Raw genomic sequence first — 19,440 nt, forward strand, 5'->3', positions numbered from 1 at the left:
CAGGGTCACTTGAGATGCTGCCTCCTGAGTTTGAAGTCCTAAAAATTTCCACCAAATAAAACATAACTCTCAACTTTTAGGTTGTGAATACTTTTTTAAGTTGACACAATATTTTCCACCACTATATTCAGTGAATTGTGCTTCCAGTATTACACCATTAATTTTTACAGCCTCTCGCTAAGTTTCATAAGGGTGGGGAAAACTCCATCACCCTTATGTACCAATGAAGGAACTGAGGTTAAACACCCATAGAGAAGTCTGACAGCCAGCGCCATGGTGAATGGAATGAGAGTGCAGCCCTCCTTGACTGACAATCCATGTCACCATGAAGGAGGAAAGAGAGCAGGCTCTATCTTGAAAGCAGGACTCCATCTTGGGCCAGACTGTGAACTTTGAGCTCTATGCCCAGTATCTATGGAAACCACATACCAGCTGGAAAACCAGGCCCCCAGAAGGAAGAGCCCCAGGGCTCTCCATCACCTAAAAGAATACCCTAATTATCTGTGTAACTGAATAGAATCATACATTCTATTATGCTTATTGGGGTATGACCACAGGCCTATTGATAATTGTCCATTGTTAACTACCTAGGCTTAAGGCATATGAATCATGGGTTAACTTTGATTGTATATTTCTTTTTCCTTTGTTCAGACTAGTTTCAGGGAATTTGGGGAGGTGGGTTTGGGCACATAAGCTTAGGGTATATAAGGTTTTCACAAAAACTGGTCGGGGTCCTTGGCTGAGAGGAAACTCTGCCTTGGGTCCACCAGTGTAATAAACTGCACTCCACTATCCGCATTGTCCTTCTGAGTGAGTTTGCTTCCTGAAACGCATGACTACAACCAGAGCAGTCTTCCTGCTAGGGAACAACAGAATCAAAAAGTCCAGTTTCCCATAGGATTCATGGTACATTGCTCCAGAATTAGACAGTGAGTTTCTGTTGTGTATAGCCTTAAGAAGCTAAAAGAAAAAAAAAAAAAAAATGTATTCAAGCACAGCAAAGCAGTGGCCTGGGCAAAATTATCTTACTAATAACTTTACTGTGTCATTTTGATCTATCGCTCTTAAATCCAAAAAGAAAAACAACTAGGAAAATGTAGGCTGTTTTTATACTGATTAAGATCTCATGAAATTAAAAATCTCTTAGCATTGTTAGGTAGGTAGAATAGGGAAAAGGAGTCCAAAATGGCAGTGGCTAAAAGACAAGGAAGGGAAAAGCCCACGAAAATAAAAGAAGATCCGAGGACTGGAGTGAGGACCTCAGGTAAAACAAACAACACTCCTGGCTGGCCCAATTTACATAGGACAGGCCCAGGGAGAGATAAACATATAAAAAGAGGAGCCAAAGCTCCCTCGCTCTCTCTCTCTCCCCCACGTGTTGGGGCGCTCTTCTCCTTGTGTCTCTGGATCGATGTGCCCTCACGCCTCGAAGATGGATTTTCCTGCTATCTTCTAAATAAAATAGAGCTGTAACACTGAGCTGTAACACTGATTTGTCTAAGAGCTTTAACATGGTCCATTCGAGACCTGAGAGCTATAACACGGTCTATCCAAGACCTGAGAGCTGCGACACGCCGAGGGGGCTTTAATGTCCATCACTCCAAATCTTTGTTGTGACGAGACAAAGAACCAAGGAACATACACTCGCATGACAGCATCCTTCTATTCAATTAGAAGTTTTATCACACTGTTACTCAACTATTTTATGCAGGAAATAATTACTTGATTTTCACTACAAAAGAAGCCAATAATATAGATTCTAGTGCAAATGCACATATAGCAAGCATAAAGAGATATGTCAGGAAAAATGACCAGGAAATGTCCTACTGACTGGACTTGTAGAAGATGATATATTCAGGGGAGGCACTGAAGGAGGAAACAGAACAGGCTCTGTCTTGAAAGCAGGACTCCATCTTGGGCCAGACTGTGGACTTTGAGCTATATGTCCAGTATCTATGGAAACGACATACCAGCTGGAAAAACCAGGCCCCCAGAAGGAAGAGCCCCAGGGCTCTTCATTGCTAAAAGAATACCCTAATTATCTGTGTAACTGAATAGAATCATACATTCTATTATGCTTACTGGGGTATGACCACAGGCCTATTGATAATAGTCCACTGTTAACTACCTAGGCTTAAGGCATATGAGTCACAGGTTAACTTTGATTGTCAGGGAATTTGGGGAGGTGGGTTTATGCATGTACACTTAGGGTATATAAGGTTTTCACAAAAACTGGTAGGTGTCCTTGGCTGAGAGGAGACTCTGCCTTGGGCCCTCCAGTGTGATAAACTGCACTCCTCTATCTGCATTGTCCGAGTGAGTTTGTTTCCTGGGACTCGTGGCCACAACAGCACGAGTGGTAAAGAATCTGCCTGCCAATGCAGGAGATGTAAGAGATGTGGGTTCGATCCCTGGTTCATGAAGATCCCCTGGAGTAGGGCATGGCAACCCACTTAAGTATTTTTGCCTGGAGAATCCCATGGAGAGAGAAGCCTGGCAGGCTACAGTCCATGGCACTTAGCACGCACACAGGGGTTTTAAAGGAAAAAAAAAAAAAGACTTCAAACTTTTTTCTCCATTCATAGTCTCTGCATTTCTTATCTGTAGAAACAAAAAAAAAAAGCTTTTGGTTTCGCTCTCACGGTATTTTCACTAGATTTTTATCATCACAACCACAATGACATCCCCCATCTCTTCCTAATGATAGGAAATGCGTACTGAAGAGTTTACTCTTTGCCAGCCTCTGATCTTAGGCTTCCCTGGTGGCTCAGACAGTAAAGAATCCAGGCAGTGTGAGAGACCTGGGTTCAATCCCTGGGTCAGGAAGATCCCCTGGGGGTAGGGCATGGCAACCCACTCCAGTATTCTTGCCTGGAGAGTCCCCATGGACAGCAGTTCCTGGCAGGCTACAGTCCATGGGGTTGCAAAGAGTCAGACACGACTAAACTACTAAGCACAGCACAGCCTCTGATCTAGTTTCAAGCCCCTTCTAAGGACAGGAACATCAAGGCTGTACGCAGTTTACTGGCTCAAGGCTGCAGAGCCTGGATTTGGATCCTAGTTTTCTGACTTCCAGCTACAGCATCCTGACCCCTCCCGCGAGGTTCCACTGTTACTGGAGGCAGCAGCACTGGAGTCAGGTTCTCCGGTTGCTTTCCTGAACAAAGACCTTTCCCAACTCTTCCCTACCATCTAAACTCTCCTGTCCTGTCTCTCACTGATCCTAATGTTGCCAGGTTATCCTAGTTACGCTAGCCTATGGCTACCTGTAACAGGGATGTACCTAGCACAGTGCCTTCTGCATACTAGTTGACAAACATTTCATCTGGCTGACAATCAATTACATCTTAACATATCTGCTTTCTAATAAATGCCTTCAAAAGTCTTCCTCTAGATATATCCAGAGAAAACTATAATTTGAAAGGATACAGGCACCCCAGTGTTCACTGCAGCACTATTTACAGTAGCCAGGACATGGAAGCAATCTAAATGTCTATCAACAGAGGATGGATAAAGAAGGTGTGGTACACATATACCATGGAATATTACTCAGCCATAAAAAAGAACAAAGTAAAGCCATTTGCAGTGACATGGAAGGACTTAGAGGTTATTATACTGAGAGAAGTCAAGTCAGACAAAGAAAGATACATATTACATTGCTCACATGTGGAATCTAAAAAAATGGTACAAATAAACTTATTTACAAAACAGAAGTAGAGTCACAGACATAGAAAATAAACTTATGATTACCAATGGGGGAGAGGAGAGAGGGATAAATTGGGAAATTGGGATTGATATATAAACATAAGAAGGCTGACCACCAAAGAACTGATGCTTTCAAACCGTGGTGCCAGAGGAGACTCTTGAGAGTCCCTTGGACAGTAAGGAGATCAAACCAGTCAATCCTAAAGGAAATCAACTCTGAACATTCACTGAAAGGACTTATGCTGAAGATGAAGCTCCAATTCTTTGGCCACTTGATGCGAAGAGCCAACTCACTGGAAAAGACTCCGATGCTGGGAAAGATTGAGGGCAGGAGGAGAACAGGGTGACACAGAATGAGATGGTTGGATGGCATCACCAACTCAATGGACATGAGTTTGAGCAAACAAGAGTCTATTTTTTATTGGAAGGCCATTTAAGAGGATATGTGTTTTACTAGAGGATTTAGATCTGCTACTGCTGCTAAGTCACTTCAGTCGTGTCCAACTCTGTGCGACCCCATAGACAGCAGCCCACCAGGCTCCTCCATCCCTGGGATTCTCCAGGCAAGAATACTGGAGTGGGTTGCAATTTCCTTCTCCAATGCATGAAAGTGAAAAGTGAAAGTGAAGTCATGTCTGACTCTTAGCAACCCCATGGACTGTAGCCTACCAGGCTCCGTCCATGGGATTCTCCAGGCAAAAATACTGGAGTGGGTTGTCATTACCTTCTCCATTAGATCTGTTAGAACCCAATTTTGAATATTTCTAGGGACTTTCTTGTGGCCTAGTGGTTAGGAATCCACCTGCCAATTCAGGGGGCATAGGTTTGATCCCTCATCCAAGATCCCACATGCCTCGGGGCAACTAAGCCCTTGAGCCACAACTACTGAGTCCTGTGCTGCAACTGCTGAAGCCCACACACCTAGAGCCCATGCTCTGCAACAAGAGAAGCCGCCACAGGGAGAAGCCCGTGCACCACAACTAGAGAGTAGCCCCTGCTCACCCCAACTTGAGAAAATCTCCGCTCAGCAATAAAGAGCCCGTGTGCTGCAAGGAAGACCCAGCACAGCCCCCTCCAAAAAGGATAGCTTCTGTATTAAAAAAATAAATAAACATTTTTTTAATGTCTACATGGAGCAAGTCTATAGCCACCTATAAATACATTATATATCATATTCATTTATAGGAACTAATTTTTATTTTGCACAAATTTGCCTTTACATGGTAAAACCAGCTACAATATTAATCCTTCTTTCAGTTAGTTTAGCAAGAAAAACCTCCCATACATTCTCAAACAATGATAATGAATAATCTACTACAAGAAATCCTTATAAATGTAAAATTGAAGGTAGGTTCAAAGTAACTACTTTAAGGTCAAGTTAACCTTACACAATTGTTTCAAAGAGGAAACGGCAAACTGCCATATCATGTGGTACAGCCAAAAGAACATTTCTGTTTGTTCAGCACTATATTTTCTATTCAGTAAACTGAGATTTCTGCTCTAAATACATTTTAATAAATGGAAAAAAAAAATAAACATGCTGAATCAGAGCAGGAGGTATGATTTTTATGGAATAAAAAGGCAAGTGTTCATTAGAATTCAGGAAATATAAAATCTGTTTTTACTTTTCTTTACCCAAATGTGAGAGGGAGTTCCCCAATTAAGACCACTGAAGAGGCCACAGCACATTTTTCCATCTGACTATCCAAGAGGCTCAATGTACTAGTCCTGTGGATAATTCCTGGATACCCAAATGATCATAATCATTACAGTTAAGAGAACTTTTTCTGGTCAAAACGATAACACCACCCAGAGAAGCTGAACATTCAAATGTGAAATTGCTTCCTTTAGTGTCAGTCTTAACTCTTCTTATTGGCAAGATTCCCTTTATTTCCCATAAAGCAACCACAATCCCAAGTATTAACTATCATGGCAAATAAACTGCTCTCAAACTAGAGCTTCTTTTCCTAGTAAGACTTGGCTTTGGTGAAAAAATAAAAAAGCATCTCTCAGAACAGAAGTCAGTTCACAGATCCTGGGTGTCCTTTGCCATTTCCTGCAACATCAGCTTCCTCTCCAGATCTTTGGGAGCATCTCAGAAGGGATGGGGGGAGTTGATGGTCCATTAAATCCACCCCTATTCTCAGGAGGTTGCAAGGTTGCTCCTTGGAGACTCCTGTACCTTCACAAAGGCCCTCTGAGTTTTATCTTCATAGCCCATAAGGCCCAGGCACAAGGTCACAGTTTCACTAGAATAGAGCAAGGTTAAAACAAGCCCACCTTGGACATCCCTGGCTGTCCAGTGATTAGGAATCCACCTTTCAGTGCTGGGGATGCAGGTTCAATCCCTGGTCTGGGAACTAAGATCCCACATGGCTTGGAGCACAGTCAAAAAAAAACAACCAAAAAGCAAAAACATGCCCACATCTAAATGTGGGTGCATGCAGACATAAATGCCAGGGGCAGTGTAGAGGGGGACATAGACTTTAGTGTTGTCTCCTTCCATCTAAGTCACCAAAGGCAAGACCAGTAGTAAAGGATAATTCTTAAATGGAGCATTTAATTAACCAAAGGACATGCTTCTACATCATGTTTTCCTATAAACTGCTCTGTGACCCTCAACCTTTGGGAGCCTCAGATTTCTCTGAGGTTAATAAGAGTTTAGAAAGTTACTTCAGTATAACTTTTCTAGGTAATCTCTAAAGTTCTTCTTACAAATAAAACATTTGACCATATGCCTTGTATGTCTAATCCTCACCATGGTCTAACGCACTGAAGTTGTCCTGTTATACTTCCTTGGAAAGTCGACGGAAGTCTATTTTGGAAGAGATTGACAAACTTAAAGCTCAACTTGGGATGCCTGTGGAAATCAAATAACTTGAAAAGATCATTAATTCACTATTAACCAATGAAACTCTTCTTGCTATCTCCTCAGGAAATGAATAAAAATCAACATCTTTCTGTCAAATGAATATGCAAGTGAGTTGAAAGGCAGCAACCCAAAGGTCAGGAGTTACTCACTCAAAGAACACTTAAATGGTAGACACTACTATTTGCCTGAAAACAACAGAAGAAATGTGGGATATCTGGAGATCTGGGGCATTGAGGGGATGGGGTATAATATTCAGGATTGGCACTTTATTATAAGATACATTCTTCATAGTGTTTTCTTGGCCTATTTTACAACCAAGGTCTGACTCTTCACAACTGAAGACTCTGCTCAGGACTTCTCTGAGGATCCAGTGTTAAGACTCCTCGGTTTCAGTACAAGCGGCACTATTTCAATCCCTGGTCAGGAAACTAAGATCCCATGCCATACCACATGGCCAGAAAGTTGGGTTTTCTTTTTTTTATTTTAAAAAAGGACTTCTGCTTCATACAACAGATCTTTATCTTATGCACTCAACTTTCCATAGACAGCTGGTATGTAGCTCAGTTCTCACTGAGCCCTTGAGAGTACACAGAGCAAGAGCTTCTTTTGTCTATAGTGTAAATAAAGATAAGAGTCGGCCCTACAATAGCTTTGTCTCTGGATAATTCACTCTCAAAGGGTAAACTTTTAGGTCCAAAGGGGACGAAAGTCAAACCTGAGCTCCGATCTCCTGCTGGTGTGTGGGCAGGATCGGTGCCCATTCTGATAAAACCACCATTCATCTGTAGTGAAATGAGGAAAATGGAAATAACCCAGGGAGGTTTTTTAAAGTTAAGTAGATAGATAGCTGGTGAGATGTTGTGGTATAACACAGGGAGCCCAGCCAGGTACCCTGTGATGACCTGGGGGGTGGGGTGGGGGGAAGGGAGGGAGGCTTAAGAGGGAGAGAATATACGAATAATTACAGCTGATTCACCTTGTTGTATGACAGAAATCAACACACATTGTAAAACATGTACCAACAATTCTACACGCAGGGCAGCAAAGGTGACACAGATGTAAAGGACAGACTTTTGGACTCTGGGAGAAGGAGAGGGTGGGATGATTTGAGAGCATTGCATTGAAACATAAGCACTACCATGTGTAAAAGAGATGGCCAGTGCAAGTGTGATGTGTGATGCAAGGCACCCAAAGCCAGTCTCTGTGACAGCCTGGAGGGATGGAGCCGGGAGGGAGGTGTGAGGTGCGGGTCAGGATAGAGGGGACACATGTATACCTATGGCCGACTCATACTGATATATAGCAAAAACCATCATGCTATTATAAAGTAATTATCCTCCAATTCAAATAAATAAATTTTTAAAAGAAATATTTAATGTGAAATCAAAACAAATAAATAAAAGTTCAGTCTATTCAACGTTTAGGCTGGTACTTATCCTGAGACCATACTCTTCCTCCGTTTAGTTATTAAATTAGAGATTCTCTCTTTGCAAAATGATAGGGAAAGCAGAGAGTTAATATTATTATTTGAAGGAAAAAAAATAAAACTTAGCCATACTATTGATCTCTCCATTCCCCAGATTTTTTCTTAATTTTGCTGCTCTGGCACAAAGCCTGAATGCCTGGAATGTACTCTCCCATAAAAGTATGAGTGTAGTGATCCCTGTGTGAAGATTAATCACAATTTACCAGGAGTTAAACGTTAGACTACCTTGAAGTGGCAAAGAACATGACGGTCTCCACATACAAAATGACTAAAACACAACTCATATCCTGAAAGTTGAATTTGAACTTAAATATCTGGAAGTTCCTCCATTAACTGGATTTGAAACGAAATTAATATGAATACAATAAATAATTCTAGTGATATGGTGGATGCACCAAGAATAGAGCTAATCACAAAATTCATAGAGTATTAAAGTTGATCATCAAGAGCTAAGACATCCAATGACGTCCAAAGAAAATACGAAGCTTCTACAGCCACCAGAAGGACAAACAGACAGGAATTAATTTGACTGGATCCCATACTTGGCTTAAACCAACAACCTTCTACTCACATTTGCTGTCTTGATTAAATATCATGACGCAAAATATCCACACGGTAAGAATTCAAGCTGGTAGACATCACCCAGACGCTTGTAAAAATAGTTAATACATGCAAACCCATTATGTTTTAAGTAACAGGAAGAAAAATGCAGCACAATTTTCTTTTCTCTTGTTAAGCACTGTCATTTAAGCAGAAATCTGGAGTCTTCATAATGGAATTTGGTTTACAAGATGAAAACATGGCAAGAAATGTCAGGCAGCCGTGAAAGCATGCTTGTTTCTGAAAACTGCAAATCTCAAGTAGGAAAAGCAGAAAGGACATGCTTGATCCATCTTGCTGAGCACAAGAGCTGCAGTTTAAATTGTCTAATGTCACAAATTGCGTTAATTTTTGAAGTGATGTGGCTGACTACTAGTAGCATCAAACATACATTCAGGATTGCTTTTAAGCCTGTATTTATAATTTTAAAAGGGCTTCCCAAGTGGCGCAGTGGTAAAGAATCCTCCTGCCTACGCAGGAGACGCAAGAGATGAGGGTTCAATTCTTGGGTGGGGAAGATCCTCTGGAGTAGGAAATGACAGCCCACTCCAGTATTCTTGCCGGGAAAACTCCATGGACAGAGAAGCCCAGTAGGCTACAGTCCAGGAGGTCACAAACAGCTGGACATTATTGAGCACACACAAATAATTTTTAAAAGTCAACAGGTAAGCTTGATGAATTGCTGTTAAAAGCTATCCCCATGTTATATGCAACAGACAAGGTAAATATTTGTTTACAATGTTTGTTGAATAAACCGTCCATCTAAGTTAAAGTAAAATAAACAAAAAGGAAATATGTATTGAAACATCTTTTGGAGATTAAAGTCAGTCTTAAACTGTAAATAAGATACAAAAAGTATCCTAGAAAATTATTTTTTTTAAATCATGTACCCCAAACAGTACCTGGTCCCCTCACTCTCTATTGTTCCTTTGGCTATGTCTTTATATTCCAAATGGATGGCAGTTCAGGACAGGGGGATGGTGGCAATTTATCTACCTATCTCCACTTAGGCATCTCATTCCCTCCTCAACTATTCTACATGGAGTCCTTCTCTCTTTCACTGAGTCAGCCCTCTCCTCCTGAAAACCCAGCTTACCCTTCACCGCCTCCATTAAAACAAAACAAAACAAAACACACCTGACTCACAGTTACCTCCCTCTAACTCTGTGCACCCACGGCACTGACACACTCATCAGGACCCAGCACTAAAAACCAACATCAGATGACCAATAGAAGTGCTTTTCTCAGGACTGGATCAGAGATAATCTGGGATAACACAGAATTCAAATATTATTCATCATCTATTTTTGGAAAAATTACAGTCAGTAATTCCATCATTCTAAACATAAAAATATTTCTGCAGAAACGAAACCAGAATTTAATCTCAGCACAAACCATTACCTGCGCTTAATGGACCAGGACAGTTAAACTTTCATCAAGTAGCAGGACCAGTCTGAACATTTGATCTGGAAGTTCTTTTTGACTTTGGGGAGAAAAGCATATATCGCTGACTCACTTAAGCAAATAAAACTCCCCAAGGCTGTAAGTTGTGTGTGTCACAAGCAAAGTCACTGAATCTTCCTCCAGAAGTTGGTGCTTTCCCAAGGACTCCCATCTCTCCCTAAATTTTTGATTAGACCAATATATCTTTGAAGGCTGGTTGAAATGGAGAAGTTTTTCAAACACAAAGAAGAGGGCAGGATGACAGCCCAGTGTTTTCCTGTCCCTCTGCAGCCCTCGGCTACTCTGCAAATTTATTGGGAATTGTCTTTGGTCCTCTCTCTTCTTTCCTATGTTCTGGCATGAAGTCTTCCTTCTCACGTTGGATGGGGATAGGGCAGCAGCAAGAGGTGACACAGAGATGGGGTGGAACTGTTTCAAGGCACTAGAAGTGAGAGGATGTCTGTGGGCACTGAGGAAAAAAGCCCCTAGGAAAGGTAACATTTGAAGACTCAACGTCGCCCATCAAGGCCTTAAAGAAGTATCTCCTGTTACTGTCCTCAGTAATCACATACCACTTAGGACTTCCCTGGTGGCTCAGACGGTAAAGTGTCTGTCTACAATGTGGGAGACCCAGATTCGATCCCTGGGTCAGGAAGATCCCCTGGAGAAGGAAATGGAAGTCCACTCCAGTACTGTTGCCTGGAAAATCCCATGGACAGAGGAGCCTCGTAGGCTACAGTCCATGGGGTTGCAAAAATTCGGACACGACTGAGCAACTTCACTTCACTTCGCATACCCTACATGCTATTCAACACACTGCAATTGGTTTTTTCCCTCCATCCTCAAAACACATAATATTTTTTTCATTTAATATTTCTTTTAAGACCCTGAGTTTTTTTTTAAGGAAGGGATATTTTGAGCTTTCAAAAGAAAACTTCTTTAATGATTATTCAAGCAACATTGAAAAATATTTTCTCTGATTTCATTCTTTAAGGTATATGTATCACTTATATAAACAGTAGTGATTTCCAGGCAATGAGGTAGATATGAATGTGGCATCTAGTCATGAGCAATTCCACACTGCAGTACATGCAGCTGGGAATGATAGAGAGGAAGACTGGCATTTTGATGGCCCCTCAAATATACCATTACTTGTCATTGATGGGCTATTTCCCAGGAGAGAACTTTGGTCTGTATAGAAAGAAATATGAACAACAGAGGCATCCTGTCAATTGCACCAACATGCATTGTCTTGATGTTCCTGGCACTGGACTCAATGTTGGAAGGAACCCAGAGAGTGAGAAGGAGACTGTCTTAGCTTGGGCTGTGATAACAAATTACCATAGACTGATAGCTTAAACAACAGAATTTATTTCTCATAGCACTGGAGGCCGGAAAGTCCACAATCAGGGTACCTGGTGAGAGCCCGCTTCCTGGCTTGGAGATGGTCCTGTGTCCATCACCCAGCAGTGAGCAAGGAGAAGCAAGCTCCCTCTGGAGTCCACGAGGGCACTAATTCCATTCATGAGGGCCCCACCCTCATGGCTTCTTCTAATCCTAATCACCTTCCAAAGGCTCCACCCCCTAATATCATCACATGAAGGGGTACAGTTTCCAACATATGAATTGAGGGGGGCGGTGGTAAATCACAAACACTTCAATCCATAACAAGAGCCCACAGTTAATGAGAAGGACTCTTTAAACACTAAAGGTTACAATGCATCAGATCAATGCCTCAGCAGCCATCTATCAAGGAAACTGGGAGCACAGATGAGGGAGGAATTAATTCTGCTTTGGGAAGGAACTCAGGAAGAGTCCCATGAAGAAATGACACGCTAACTAGATATTGAAAAAGAGCAGGGATATTAAAGTCTCCCACTATTATTGTGTTATTGTTAATTTCTCCTTTCATACTTGTTAGCATTTGTCTTACATACTGCGGTGCTCCCGTGTTGGGTGCATATATATTTATAATTGTTATATCTTCTTCTTGGATTGATCCTTTGATCATTATGTAGTGACCTTCTTTGTCTCTTTTCACAGCCTTTGTTTTAAAGTCTATTTTATCTGATATGAGTATTGCTACTCCTGCTTTCTTTTGGTCCCTATTTGCATGGAAAATCTTTTTCCAGCCCTTCACTTTCAGTCTGTATGTGTCCCCTGTTTTGAGGTGGGTCTCTTGTAGACAACATATGTAGGGGTCTTGTTTTTGTATCCATTCAGCCAATCTTTGTCTTTTGGTTGGGGCATTCAACCCATTTACGTTTAAGGTAATTACTGATAAGTATGATCCCGTTGCCATTTACTTTATTGTTTTGGGTTCGAATTTATACACCGTTTTTGTGTTTCCTGTCTAGAGAATATCCTTTAGTATTTGTTGGAGAGCTGGTTTGGTGGTGCAGAATTCTCTCAGCTTTTGCTTGTCTGAAAAGCTTTTGATTTCTCCTTCATACTTGAATGAGATCCTTGCTGGGTACGATAATCTGGGCTGTAGGTTATTTTCTTTCATCATTTTAAGTATGTCTTGCTATTCTTTTATATATGACAAACCCACAGCAAACATTATCCTCAATGGTGAAAAATTGAAAGCATTTCCTCTAAAGTCAGGAACAAGACAAGGGTGCCCACTTTCACCATTACTATTCAACATAGTTTTGGAAGTTTTGGCCACAGCAATCAGAACAGAAAAAGAAATAAAAGGAATCCAAATTGGAAAAGAAGTAAAACTCTCACTGTTTGCAGATGACATGATCCTCTACATAGAAAACCCTAAAGACTCCACCAGAAAATTACTAGAACTAATCAATGACTATAGTAAAGTTGCAGGATATAAAATCCACACCCAGAAATCCCTTGCATTCCTATACACTAATAATGAGAAAACAGAAAGAGAAATTAAGGAAACAATTCCATTCACCATTGCAACAGAAAGAATAAAATACTTAGGAATATATCTACCTAAAGAAACTAAAGACCTATATATAGAAAACTATAAAACACTGGTGAAAGAAATCAAAGAGGACACTAATAGATGGAGAAATATACCATGTTCATGGATTGGAAGAATCAATATAGTGAAAATGAGTATACTACCCAAAGCAATTTATAGATTCAATGCAATCCCTATCAAGCTACCAACAGTATTCTTCACAGAGCTAGAACAAATAATTTCACAATTTGTATGGAAATACAAAAAACCTCGAATAGCCAAAGCGATCTTGAGAAAGAAGAATGGAACTGGAGGAATCAACCTACCTGACTTCAGGCTCTACTACAAAGCCACAGTTATCAAGACAGTATGGTACTGGCACAAAGACAGGAATATAGATCAATGGAACAAAATAGAAAGCCCAGAGACAAATCCACACACATATGGACACCTTATCTTTGACAAAGGAGGCAAGAATATACAATGGATTAAAGACAATCTCTTTAACAAGTGGTGCTGGGAAATCTGGTCAACCACTTGTAAAAGAATGAAACTAGAACACTTTCTAACACCATACACAAAAATAAACTCAAAATGGATTAAAGATCTAAACATAAGACCAGAAACTATAAAACTCCTAGAGGAGAACATAGGCAAAACACTCTCTGACATACATCACAGCAGGATACTCTATGACCCACCTCCCAGAATATTGAAAATAAAAACAAAAATAAACAAATGGGACCTAATTAAACTTAAAAGCTTCTGTACATCAAAGGAAACTATTAGCAAGGTGAAAAGACAGCCTTCAGAATGGGAGAAAATAATAGCAAATGAAGCAACTGACAAACAACTAATCTCAAAAATATACAAGCAACTCCTACAGCTCAATTCCAGAAAAATAAATGACCCAATCAAAAAATGGGCCAAAGTACTAAATAGACATTTCACCAAAGAAGACATACAGATGGCTAACAAACACATGAAAAGATGCTCAACGTCACTCATTATCAGAGAAATGCAAATCAAAACCACTATGAGGTACCATTTCACACCAGTCAGAATGGCTGCGATCCAAAAGTCTACAAGTAATAAATGCTGGAGAGGGTGTGGAGAAAAGGGAACCCTCTTACACTGTTGGTGGGAATGCAAACTAGTACAGCCACTATGGAGAACAGCGTGGAGATTCCTTAAAAAACTGGAAATAGAACTGCCTTATGATCCAGCAATCCCACTGCTGGGCATACACACTGAGGAAACCAGAAGGGAAAGAGACACGTGTACCCCAATGTTCATCGCAGCACTGTTTATAATAGCCAGGACATGGAAGCAACCTAGATGCCCATCAGCAGATGAATGGATAAGAAAGCTCTGGTACATATACACAATGGAGTATTACTCAGCCATTAAAAAGAATACATTTGAATCAGTTCTAATGAGGTGGATGAAACTGGAGCCTATTATACAGAGTGAAGTAAGCCAGAAAGAAAAACACCAATACAGTATACTAACGCATATATATGGAATTTAGAAAGATGGTAACAATAACCCTGTGTACGAGACAGCAAAAGAGACACTGATGTATAGAACAGTCTATGGACTCTGTGGGAGAGGGAAAGGGTGGGAAGATTTAGGAGAATGGCATTGAAACATGTAAAATATCATGTATGAAACAAGTTGCCAGTCCAGGTTTGATGCACGATACTGGATGCTTGGGGCTAGTGCACTGGGACGACCCAGAGGGATGGTATGGGGAGGGAGGAGGGAGGAGGGTTCAGGATGTGGAACACATGTATACCTGTGGCAGATTCATTTTGATATTTGGCAAAACTAATACAATTTTGTAAAGTTTAAAAAAAAAAAAAATTACCATAAAAAAAAAAAGAAAAAGAGCAGGAGTTGACTAAGAAGATAAGTAGGAGAGTGACTTCTTCAGACAAAATAACTCTCTAAAAATCTCTCTCTCTCCCTCTAATTACTTGAGATGAATAAATCAACTCACCAATTTTAATCAGAGCTAAACTAGACTTTTAATTACCATTGAGGTTTCTCCAAAAGTTGTTTTCTGTTTATCATCCATTCATAGTATCCACAAAAGTGACCTGCTGAATCTACAGAATTTTTACAATAATAATAATACAATGATGAAACTTAACAGCATAGATTACCTTTATAACCAACAGCCCATGGGCATTCTCCAGGCCCATTAAGGCTAATGGGAAGTTTCTTCTGCTGCCAAAAGCTTATTGAGGACTTTTTTATTTTAATATAAATTGATAAAATTTAAGAACTACACAGTACTTGGAAACTAAATCATTTTCAGTAAATCACCAAATACTCTACATGAACAACAAAGTTTTGGTGTTGTTCAAGCTGATTTGTTCTTCTTACCTCCATGGGAAAAGCTTTGAAATTTACTGTGTGCTCAGAACCACGCTGGTTTTCTCTTCCCCAGTGAAATCTAACTTCATACAGCTCAAATTCATGTCCTTGAGGCAATGGACCTCCTGATAGAACTGGAAAAAGAAAATAAGTTCTACTTAATTACATCTCAAACACATTCATCGGCGCAGCATTATAAACATTTGGGGATATTTTTTGCCAAGAGGTCTCATAAATTCTACACATTAAATTCACATAGCCAAAAGGAGAGTATAACTACTGTGGGATGTATTCATACTATCATCTTGATACAGCAGACATTCAGAAACTCTAAAATACTTGAGAATGACATGTATATGTTAACTCCTTATATATTTTAGGCATAGGAGCAGACAGGAAATAAACACAGCAGCTGCCACAGTTTCCCCTGAGACTTAAACTTAGCATTGATCAGGAGACAAGAATATGACCTGAGTCTCAGGCTGACCAATAATTTTCTATAGACTTATCACTAAATTAAACATTGTTTATAGATAATCCATACACAAGCACACTTGCAATTGAGAGAACAGATGTTAGCTGGCATAATTACCCATGAAGCCAATTATTATTAAGCCAACCTGGTTTTTTAGCAATGAAATCACAATTTTTAAAAAGCTATCTATCATCCAGTGTCACATAAATGCAAATAAAACTGTGATAAAATATTCACAATATTTAAAATGTTAAATTTTAGTTCTATGGGGCCCTGTCTCTGTGTCTCACTTCTGGAGATAACCTAGAACTCTGTCCCAAACAAGGGCACTCTGAAGGATGATGGAAAATACATCTAGTCTTGAAGCAACAAAATACTGGGCAGGGAACTAAGATCCTGCTTCAAGCCACTGCTCACTGCTGTCTCCCTGAGATCAAGATCAGTCTCTTGCTTGCTGCCCCCCAGCCTGCACCATCTGAAACACAAGCACCCTTCACCCTATGTGTCTATGACCCGACCTAAGGCTTTGGGGCATTCATGGGGTGGGATGGTGGGGCACGATTCTAACACTCCACTCTTAAAAAAGAGAAAATTGTCTTGGATGAGGCTTAGCTCCACAAGGCTAAGCAAAAAGAAACGGGAGTATTGTGAAACAAAGAGGATTAAAAATACCTTTGCCCAAAACATTTTCATCAGGTACACACACACACACAAACACACACACAGAGTTTCTGAAACCGTTACAGAGCAGTTCACTAGAATTTTCTTATAGCAGTGGATGAAGCTGATCCTGCTAGTGACTTCAGGGGCAGAAAAGAGAGGTCTGAGCTTCACCTGTACACCTCCCACCTGCCTAGTGGCCAATATTTCCTCAGATTAAAACTTGGAAATTGAGATGATATTTTTAAATGCCCTGAAAATCCAAACTGCACAGATGTATGTTTTATTGAGGAGAAGTTCCGGGCCCACAGGGGTTTCACTGAAAAATACTTCAACAAATACTTTTTGATCACCTACACTGTAGTAGGTACATGGTGTTTAAGAGACATGGATGTTGTCAAAACAGACAAAACTCACTGGCTTCATGGATCTTACATCCTGCTGGGATGAAATGCAAATGTATATATTTATGAAGATCAGACTTTTACTGTGATATTTGGTCATTACAGGGCTTCCCTGGTGGCTCAGACATGTTTAAGAGACATGGATGGTTGTCAAAACAGACAAAACTCACTGGCTTCATGGATCTTACATCCTGCTGGGATGAAATGCAAATGTATATATTTATGAAGATCAGACTTTTACTGTGATATTTGGTCATTACAGGGCTTCCCTGGTGGCTCAGACAGTAAAGAATCTGCCTGTAATGTGGGAGACTCAAGTTCTATCCCTGGGTGGAGAAGCTCCCCTGGAGAAGGGAATGGCAACCCACTCCAGTATTATTGCCTAGAGCATCCCATGGACAGAGGAGCCTGGTGGGGTCGCAGAGTCAGACAAGACTGAACAACTAACACTTTCACTTTTGGTCATTACATGGTCCTCATGCTCAAGAAAATTCTAATGAAACCAGATCCTCAGAGTCTTTCATTCTACAGGGTTGAAAAGGAACACAAAGAAGGGAAGCGTTTTAACCAAGCCTGGTCCCCAGGGAGAGGTGACAAATGGGAAGCTGTCAGCCAAGAATTGGTTCTGGTACCTTTCAAGCTGCAGACAAATAATCCAAAGTTAAACCACACTAAAATCACAGGGCCGTGCAAAGCCATAAAAACTGACAATATCCTGAATTCAGAATTTTATGAGGTTCCAGGTAAAAGCATTACCTGTTCATCCCCCACAAATGATTGTGTTTACAGACTACAAATAAATAGCAGCTCTATTTCACCCATCTGGCAGCATCCTCTCAAAGCATTATTCTTCCTTTGGACCATTTACTTGCTCTACAAGAAACTAGTCATACCAAGAGAAGAACACTTATCCTGCATTTATGAATATCAAATTTTGCTGAGTGATATTTTGTCACTCTATGGCAGGTTTATTAGTTGTGGTATCATCACGTTCAATAAAATTACAATGAAACATGAAACTCACACTGATGGTGTGCTGCATTTCCTGAGAATAACAAACTTGTGAAAAGGACACAGGATACACTGTTATCATTGCTACCACCTCCTTTGTCTTGAACGCTTTTTCTCTGATAGGCATGGCCATTATGCTTATAGACATAAAAGAGTTCCTTTCAGAAGCTTCTGCAAAATTTGAGAATCCCATAGAGACGTGACATATATACACTCCCCTGAAACTATCTAAGCTTCTATAACCCTTTGCTGAAAACAGATTTGCCAGAGAGTTCAAAGGTTAAGTCCCCCTCATTTCATTAGAGTTCAACATACATGTTTTGAGATGGACTCCATGCCTGGCCATGTGCTGACCACTGAGTGTGTAAAAGGAAGGATATAGCTTTGCACTGGCAAAGCATTCTCAGTGCTGAAGGAACTAAAAGTGATTCCATCGGGGCAGAAGGAAAAGGAGCTTCCCCACTGGCTCAGCAGGTAAAGAATCCACCTGCAATGCAGTAGATAGGAGTTCAATCCTTGGGTCAGGAAGATGCCCTGGAGGAGGAAATAGCAACCCACTCCAGTGGGTTGCTATTCTTGCCTGGAGAATACTATGGACAGAGGAGCCTGGTGGGCTAAAATCCAAAGGGTAGCAAACAATCAGACACGACTAAGGACAGAAGTAAAAAAGAAAGAAAAAAAAAGAGCAGATGAAAATGCACAAGGCAGTCAGAACCCAGCAGGATCCAAGCCAAAACCAAAGGTGGGGGTTGTGGGGGGAGGCCAAGAGTTAGAAAGTAAGTCAGGGAAGACTTTACGGAGGAGGTGACAGCTAAGCAAGTCTTATGTTATGTTATGTGAAGTCACTCAGTCATGTCCGACTCTTTGTGACCCCATGGACTGTAGCCTACCAGGCTCCTCAGTCCATGGAATTTTCCAGGCAAGAGTACTGGAGTGGGTTGCCATTTGCTAAGTGTAGAAGTGAGAAACTATGCTTTAGAAGCAGAAAGAAGAGGCTCAGAAAGACTCAGAGGTGGGAAATGGCCAGAATGGGTGTCAAGAGAATAAAGTCAGAGTTGTCCAATGGCCAAAGGCAGGCCTCAAGGTATGAAATTGGCCGGGCTGGGGTGGGCAGATGGCAGGCCATGCAGACAGGCTGAAGTTTATCTTGGAGAATCATCACTAGTTTTTAAGCAGTGGGCTAATATTTTTGCATTTTAAAATATTACTCCCAAGTCTGGGACTTTCCTGGTGATCCTGTGGTTAGGACTCTGTGTTTCTACTGCAGAGGGGGTACCAGTTCCATCCCTGGTCTGGAAACTAAGATCCTGCATACCACGAGGCACAGCCAAAGAAAAAATGGATTAAAATATTACTCCTAGGTCTGCATAGATGGTAGATCAGCAAAGTGCAAGCCCAACTGTTGAGAAAGCTGCAGCCATAGCCAAAGACAGCATGACCAGGAGACAGAGCCTGATGGAGTCATGACCCCAA

The 19,440-nt window shown here is 40.9% G+C and overlaps 1 protein-coding gene across 4 annotated transcripts in view; it reads right to left on the reverse strand.

Moving 5' to 3' along the window:
- CA8 (carbonic anhydrase 8) overlaps positions 1-19,440 on the reverse strand; it is an 85,185-nt gene that overhangs the window by 57,569 nt on the left and 8,176 nt on the right. For all 4 annotated transcript variants that reach the window (XM_055546058.1, XM_055546056.1, XM_055546059.1 and 1 more), the window contains one exon: positions 15,427-15,551. In XM_055546058.1, coding sequence (XP_055402033.1) covers positions 15,427-15,551 — 125 coding nt within the window. The remainder of the gene's footprint in view (positions 1-15,426; positions 15,552-19,440) is intronic.

This window comes from Bubalus kerabau, chromosome 14 (genome assembly GCF_029407905.1).
Source record: "Bubalus kerabau isolate K-KA32 ecotype Philippines breed swamp buffalo chromosome 14, PCC_UOA_SB_1v2, whole genome shotgun sequence".
Lineage (NCBI taxonomy): Eukaryota > Metazoa > Chordata > Mammalia > Artiodactyla > Bovidae > Bubalus > Bubalus kerabau.